At 35.2% G+C, this 8,232-nt stretch overlaps 1 protein-coding gene and 1 long non-coding RNA gene across 2 annotated transcripts; both read left to right on the top strand.

The window, feature by feature from the left end:
• The first annotated feature begins 263 nt into the window (after positions 1-263).
• LOC140841520 (V-type proton ATPase subunit d2-like) lies at positions 264-6,923 on the top strand. The gene is made up of 10 exons (XM_073209013.1): positions 264-591; positions 952-1,072; positions 4,149-4,256; positions 4,342-4,444; positions 4,863-4,943; positions 5,032-5,117; positions 5,213-5,272; positions 5,368-5,416; positions 6,306-6,440; positions 6,576-6,923. The coding sequence occupies exons 1-10, from the start codon at positions 411-413 to the stop codon at positions 6,705-6,707; spliced, it is 1,056 nt and encodes a 351-aa protein (XP_073065114.1). The 5' UTR covers positions 264-410; the 3' UTR covers positions 6,708-6,923.
• LOC140841521 (uncharacterized) lies at positions 2,959-3,632 on the top strand. The gene is made up of 2 exons (XR_012120215.1): positions 2,959-3,108; positions 3,476-3,632. It is a non-coding gene; the product is annotated as an uncharacterized lncRNA (long non-coding RNA).
• Positions 6,924-8,232: the final 1,309 nt, after the last annotated feature.

Raw genomic sequence — 8,232 nt, 5'->3', positions numbered from 1 at the left:
AGGTTTCAATTATAAAGAGTAGGCCTCAATTCCGACGGATTAACATATTTTTATTTGTGATACAAGATCAATTATGTTCATATGTACAATAAAAAGTAATATTTTTTATATAAAAATAATATTTTTGACATAAAAAATAGTATTTTTTTTATAAATAAAAAAATTATTCGTGAGATCGTCTCACATATAATTTGATCCGAAACATGATATTTAATTTAGTTGTTTTTAAAGAAAAATATTCAGTTGGGTATTTCCATTTGGTTTCGGTTCGAGATATTCGAATCATCGGACCGGAATCAGATTACAGATATTATCAAATTCTGGTTCTCTTCACTTTCTCCGATTCGCAGTCTCCACACAAAACAACTCAACCTCTCCGATCCTGCAACTCGCTTCAGATCTGTGGCAAAATGTACGGATTCGAAGCGCTGACCTTCAACATCCATGGCGGTTACTTGGAAGCGATCGTGCGAGGCTACCGTGCAGGGCTGCTCACGGCGGCAGATTACAACAATTTGTGCCAGTGCGAAACTCTGGACGACATTAAGATGCACCTCTCGGCCACAGAGTATGGACCCTACCTCCAAAACGGTCAGTTTGTGTAACTAAGCATATCGATTACTGGTTTGGAACTTGAGGATTACATTTTTTCTTCTGAGCTGTTGGAAATTTGTGTGCTGTCAATGGATCAACGATGCATGCGTTCGTATTAGGGATAATCTCTTTGATCAACTTCATTTTAAAATTTTCGGAAATTAGACCGAAATACTGAATTTCGAATGCTAGGCAAAGTCTAATTCTGACTTTTTTGGGGTCAAATTCTGACTATAATTAGATGCTTTACGAAGTGGATATGTGTTGGTTTCTCGATGAATCAATACTAGGGTCATCATTCAATGGTTCTTTTAGTTGCAGGCATGGTAAATTTTGCTGTTTATTATTGAATTGTAGAGCCCTCTCCGCTACATACGACAACAATCGTGGAAAAATGCACTCTGAAACTGGTTGATGAGTATAAGCACATGATGTGCCAAGCCACGGAGCCTCTGTCAACTTTCTTGGAGTATATCACGTATGTAGATTTGAATCATGCACTGTCCATTGGTTTTTTTACATTCAATTATCTATAGAACTTGCGCATGTCCATCATGCATATATTTTCCATAGGTATTTAATAGAGAACAAGGTCATATTATTCATTGCAAAACACATATACTTATGGTATAAGTCAATCTAGTTTTTCTTGATACTCATAGATTCTTTCATACTTGTTAGTTGAAACTCTCTAGTATGCTTGGGGAGAGCATCTATTTTTATGTTGCAAGTAGCATAGTAGCATTATTTTCTAGGCCCACTTAGACAAAGAGTTACTTAAATTTGAATGGTGTAAAATAATTGAGATTGCTATCATATTATCCGGTTAGAAACACTTATAATTTCCCAAACTAAATTCAAATACCCATGTTTACCATTGGTGAGTATGTTATCTTCATGTTGTGCTGACTACAATTAATACTTATGACAAGTGTGAAATATTGGTTCTGAGTTCTTGGTTGAAGTTCTCGATTAAGCTTTGAGAAGAAAATGCAATTGTTCTATATTATTTTCTTAGGTGTGAGTACAATAATATCAGAGGATAAACAGTTACATATTTAACTAAGTATGAAATTATCTACTGCACAAAAATGTCATCGCCTGAATACAAAATCTAAAACACTAATCTTCAAAAAATAAAATAAGATCCCAAATATCTTCTATGTATCTGATGACTCAGTTCAATTTGTCGCATAGATATCATTCATGCCCAACTTTTTTACTAGGTGCGCAAAGTTTGCCTATATAATCTTGTGGTGAGGATGTCAGCAGTTGTGTGGTTGGATAAGTGGTATACAAATAAATCCATCAGTAATTTCTTTTATGAAATGTCTATCAATCCCAACATATTTTGTATGATCATGTTGTGTTGGGCTTTGAACAATGCTAATGACAACCTTGTTGTTGCAAAACATCTTCATTCGCATGTGACTTGTTATTCTCAGCTCCTCCAATAGCCTTTTTAACCACAACATTTCACATATTCTATGAGTCATTGATCAATATTCAGCTTCAAGCCTTCAACACTACTTCTTGATATCAAATTCTGATGAGAGATACTATTTTAATCAGTACATTTCAGGTATGTTCGCTGTGGAATCATATCATCAACGTAAACTTTTTCCTCAAAATCTCTTTTTGTTGTGTAGGCCCTTCAAACTTTGCTGCAAGTGAAAAAATAACTCTTACAATCATTAATTTTTGTACAAACGCAAATGTCTCTAGGTAGTCAATGCAATAGGTTTGAGTGCATTCTTTGGTGACCAATGTCACCAACTTAGCTCTATATTTTTGTAGGGATCCATCTGACTTGTATTTAGTCTTAATTCTTAAACAGATATTTTTAAATGTCGTACCACTAGCCATATCCACCGCCTATCATGTCTTCTTTTCTCAGGAGCGGTGATCTAGTTTCGAGGTAAAAACACTAAAGTAGGGTTAGAGGTTTTTATATGACATATAGTTGCAACAGGTGGTTGATACATGATTGAACATCGTTTTGGACTCCAATAGGAATATTAGGATTGAATCGATAGACTTATTAGAATCAGATCTTAGATGTGTGAAATCAAGAATCTGAAATGAAGTAGATCCTACTGATTGTGTAGGCTGAAGAAGAGTGTTTTTCCGGTGGATGCATGAATTTAAGGCAATGCAAGAATTCGGTGTTTGAGTTGTATTCCTTTGTGGGTATGCAGCATAATTTGACCGAGGCTCCTCACGTCACATTTCAGAGAAAACAGAACTTATGGATGGCATTGGTTTTTGGCCCAAATTATATCCCCTAACATCATCAAGATCACAATTGAATTCTGCATGAAGCTTCTGAACCCGATCATTTTCTCCCCCCTTATGGAGGATCCAGTTCCTACAATAGAGTCACCATCTTGTTCTACAATGCAGTAATCTTCATTTGAAAGATTTGGTATGAACTCTCCAAATTAGAATAGCACTCTTGAACTGCCTCCTAACATCCTTGAATGTGGATAAAAAGAGATGAGGTAGCTGTTAGTTGTTCCACATCTGTTGGATAAAATACCTGGGAGTTATATATATGGTGTTGGACAATCCTCCCTCCTTGAGCTAGCTTTTAGGGTTGAGTTAGATCCAAGTTCCAATTTTAACGTGGTATCAGTGCCCGGGTTCCACCGTTATGTGTTGGACTGCCTATAATTAGGTCATTCGTTCTGCCCATAATTGGGTCATTTGTAAACTTCACACTCCAGATGTTCATTCCTGGGCGTGAGGGGATATGTTAGTTGTCCCACATCGGTTGGATAAAATACATGAGAGTTGTATATGTGGTCTTGGACAATCTTCCCCCTGAGCTAGTTTTTGGGGAGTTAGGTCCAAGTTCCAGTCTTAACAGTGGCATCGAAAGAATTGATGAGCCTCGCGGTGATTATGGAATTTTCAGATCATTATTTTCTTAGTGATGGTTCAGTTGATTGCAGGTTTGGTCAATTTGCCAGTGAGATACCCTAGTTTTTCTATTCCATCAAGTCCTAATTTCATGTGGAACCAGTCATCGCTGTTATTGTCATGAAAAAAGGCTTAAGAGCATGAGGCTCTAGTACCATGTAAATTTTGAGAAGAAAAATAAACGCTCTGCCTTGTTTTTTTAGGTGGGAGTACAACAATTATAGAGAACTAAAATTACAGTTTTTGTAATCAATTCAGCTAATTATGAGACTATCTACCATGCAAAACAGGTAACAACTAAATAAAAATCCCTAATTATTCTTCAAAAAAATAAATTCCTAACTACTTTCTGCATATGTGAGCATTTTTTAATGTGACGTGTCTCTTTCTGTTCTTATAGTTATGGTCCTTTTGAATCTTTAAACTAAAAAAATTTGCAGCAGTATTGTCCTTACTACTCTGTAGCTTGGGCTGCGCACAGGAGATAGTCTGCTTGTTAATCTTGATATCTTTTTTCTTTTTTTACTGATGGAGTTCATGTTCGCATTTATTGTAGAGAATTTTGAACTAGTTACTTTTTCTTATTCTCATTTAATTCTGATTATTGACCTGGGACCTTGTTTATACTATAGATACGGTCACATGATTGACAATGTTGTCCTAATTGTCACTGGAACTTTGCACGAGAGGGATGTTCATGAATTGTTGGAGAAATGCCATCCTTTGGGAATGTTTGACAGGTAAGTATTTTATTTGGACACTTGAGATTGTAAATAAAGTAATAAACTGATGTCTCGTAAAGAATTTTCCATTCAATTTCCTCAGCATCGCTACCCTGGCGGTTGCTCAGAATATGAGGGAGCTTTACAGATTGGTGCTCGTTGACACACCCCTGGCACCTTACTTCTCCGAATGCATTACTTCAGAGGTACTGATTTTGTATTGTTCTTTATGTTGATTTAATATGTTTGAGAATTGTCCTGTCTGTTTAGCTATTTATTTTCCCTTATCTGTTGGCATGAGAATCATCTAAGTTATGCTACTCAATTTCTTTTCGCGTACCTATACTTTCCTTGTGCTATCAACTTGAAGATATGCTAGCTAATTAGCTGAATGACTCGATAACCCTATAATTTGAGCATGTTAGACTAAAGTTTCCAAGAACTGTTATTACTGGAAATAGGAGTTTAAAAGTGTACTCTGAGTAGGTAGGATTACCTTTGTCTAAGTATATGTCTACAATTGGTTGTTTATTGTATACACCAATTGAAAATTGGTGCTATAATATGGTAGTTTTCAATATTTGTGTATGTTTTCCCTTATTTTGAATTTTGATAATCTTACAGGATTTGGATGACATGAATATTGAAATTATGAGGAATACACTTTACAAGGCATACCTTGAGGATTTCAACAGATTTTGTCTGGTAATGTGATAGTCTCATTTCCTTTTACTTCTAGGAATTGAATTATTCTGTCTTAGTGTTCTATCCTGATTTAAGAAACTGCAAATAGAAACTTGGCGGTGCCACTTCAGAAATTATGTCTGACCTCCTGGCATTTGAGGCTGATAGAAGAGCAGTCAATATCACAATAAACAGGTGCTCATGCAGTCTGTTATTTTGAAATTCTCTGGTATACAATGTTTGATAGGACCGGTTTCTTACGATACCCGTCTTACTTTTTCCATTTTCAGCATTGGCACTGAACTTACCCGTGATGATCGTAGGAAGTTGTATTCTAATTTTGGCTTGCTGTAAGGGCTTTCACTTTTCTTACTACATCTCATATTGGAAATGTTTTATTTGAGCTTATTTTCCTGCCACTGATAATTACATCGTTGTTGGATAGATACCCTTATGGTCATGAGGAACTTGCTGTATGTGAAGACATTGATCAGGTGATTAACAGTTTCAGCATATATTTTCTTATAGTTCACAAGTATAGTTTCCCTAAATTTTGTTGCTCTTGTCGAATTTCATGCAAGACAAATCCACTTGCATGGTCTCGGAGGTAATATATTCTGACATATGCAAATCAACAGTTGAATGTGCAAGTAAGCACAAATGAGGAGTTGCTATAGATTTTTTTTTCCTTTTCCTTTTTAAGGAGTGGTTGTCGCATTCGGGTGTGTGATCTATCAAAGATCCACCCATTAATAATCCAAAATCAAGATTAGACAAGGGAAATTCCAGTCTAATCTCTTGTATATATATATTGGAGTGTATGGAATAATAATAATAAGCAGAAAGTTTCCTAAAAAAATAATTATTTAGAGATCCGAGGTTCTCTTTCAGCCTCAGTACCAAGAGATCAAGAGGTTGTCTATCGAGTCTCAATTTTAAAACATCGTAAATCTCAATGATCAGTCCATAAATCCCCCCATTTCGAGACCCATAACTTGGGACCATAGCACTGGTAGTTATTTTACTAAATATATTTTTTGTCCTCGGCTGGGAATGGGGATTTAGGGGTAACTAAAGGGTTGCTTCTTTTGTCATTAGTTGGCGACCCACTAATATTCTTGTGGAAGGCTTTTGCATAGTTATCTTTTTCTAGTAATCTGGTTTACTGTGTTACATAATTATAATCAAGTGAATAGGGAGATGATTGGAAACTACACTTTTTTTACTGGGACATGCGATTGTTTCAGTTGATGTGGATTTAGTTTCTGCTGTTCTGAGTGCAATCTGTGTATTCAAACTTTGGTTCCTCCTTTACTTTTTCTATGACATGATATCACAACAATCCTTTCATGTAGCTAAGGGTTATTTTGTTCAACTTTCTAGGTTCGCTCCGCCATGGAAAAGTATCCTCCTTATCAATCCATATTCGCAAAGTTATCCTATGGAGAGAGCCAGATGCTTGACAAGGCCTTTTACGAAGAGGAAGTAAAACGACTCTGCTTATCATTCGAGCAGCAGGTTTGTTTCTAACAATCTGGTTACCTGAATTGTGATTTCCATTTATTGGTCTCTGTTTTTGAACGTAATGATAGTGGCATTTACTGCATTTTTCTCCACATCTGATCCAAAATTTGACTATATGTAATGTTGCAGTTCCATTATGGTGTATTTTTCGCGTACGTGAGACTGAAAGAGCAAGAGATCAGGAACTTGATGTGGATATCTGAATGTGTTGCACAAAACCAGAAGTCCAGAGTGCACGACAGCGTCGTGTTTATATTTTAGTAATGTCTCGATCACCGGTTTATCAAACTTGTGCTGCCTTTGTTTTCTTTGTGTACATTTTCTGTTTTATTTTTGTGTGCGCTTGTTATGTGCGGGTTTACCAGAGTTGCGGTCTGTTCTATTGTTCAACTTCATTAATAAGTCTGTATAATTGATCAAATATGCGGGGTAGGAGGAAATAATGTTCTATTGCTATTGATTATGGATGGCTAATAATTTTGTGCATCAAATATTCCTGCAGTTATAGATTGATATATCGAGCATGAGCATGGTTTATGTAAAAATTTTACAAAAAACAAATGCAACGTAACATGGAAAATGAGAAATTATACTAGTAGGGAGGACTTGAGAAAAATTAGGTCGTGGGAGAAGCAAAACATATGGATTTCTTGAAAAAACTTTCAAGTCAAATTTTAGTTCACCCAAAGAACGTCAACATCATAGAGGGACGATGAAGAGTGATGGTCGATGTCGAATGGTGTTGAAACGAGGCGACGAGGGGAGATCGGGTGATGGATTTGGACGACGGAATTTAGCGTGAGTTCTGAGTTGTGTTTTGGTGTGTGCATTTTTTTTTCTTCATAATAAATAATAATTTTTTTTTGGAAAAAATCGATTACTCAAAGTGGAGCCCTAAGGGCTGCCCATGTTTAAATGCACTCCAAAGTTTCGCATATTGTGAGATAAGAAAGAAAGAATGGATGGCATCTTTTAATATTGTTTTGAATAGTTATACAAAGCGAAATAATAGATTATATGTCTAATTATGGTTTTGTGAATACCACTCAAACCTCGTTCCATATATTTGAAAAATATTGGGTAAAATATGTGGAGAGAAATATGATCAGAATTCTTATACAAATATACAATTATAAAGTATGATGGGTGATAGAGACAACTGGTGTCTTGACATAATCATCAAGTCGTCTAACATCCCAAATCTCTGTATTATATCCAAGACACAGCAACAAACCAAGATAAAATCTTTAGAACAATACAGATTATCCCATTTAACCTCAAAAAATATTATCTATAAAAAAAATGATGTTATAAACACACAATACGTACATGTATAATATATACTAATCGTCATGCATTTGTGATGCATTTGTTTAATGAGTGGATCTCATGTGAGACCGTCTCACGGATCTTAATCTATGAGACGGGTCAACCCTACTCATATTCACAACAAAAAATAATATTCTTAGCATAAAAAGTAATATTTATTAATGGATGACCCAAATAAGATATCTGTCTCACAAATACGACCAGTGAGACCGTCTCACACAAGTTTTTGTCTTTTTTAATATAATACATAAATGTAATAGCAATACCTACAAAATATTCATGTGAAAAAATTAATATTCAAATTCAAACTTTATTGAAAAATTATATAAATATATGGAGATAGTTGGAGGAGGAAAGACATGAGATTATGAGCAATAGAAAATGAGTATTGTAAGATAAGTTAAATTTAAAACGAGTTGTTAATGTTTTATTAATGCATTTCTCTGGATTTTGTCTA

The sequence above is a fragment of the Primulina eburnea genome, chromosome 9 (assembly GCF_022965805.1).
Source record: "Primulina eburnea isolate SZY01 chromosome 9, ASM2296580v1, whole genome shotgun sequence".
NCBI lineage: Eukaryota > Viridiplantae > Streptophyta > Magnoliopsida > Lamiales > Gesneriaceae > Primulina > Primulina eburnea.
The sequence above is the reverse complement of the archived record's forward strand: the minus strand, read 5'-3'. Positions and strand labels throughout refer to the sequence as shown.

What these genes read in the sequence shown, in the direction of transcription:
- LOC140841520 (XM_073209013.1), top strand. Translation starts at nt 411, where the DNA reads ATGTACGGATTCGAAGCGCTGACCTTCAACATCCATGGCGGTTACTTG. An exon ending in CCTTTGGGAATGTTTGACAG is followed by an intron (nt 4,257 to 4,341) that starts GTAAGTATTTTA and finishes CAATTTCCTCAG; the next exon opens with CATCGCTACCCTGGCGGTTG. An exon ending in GCTTATCATTCGAGCAGCAG is followed by an intron (nt 6,441 to 6,575) that starts GTTTGTTTCTAA and finishes GTAATGTTGCAG; the next exon opens with TTCCATTATGGTGTATTTTT.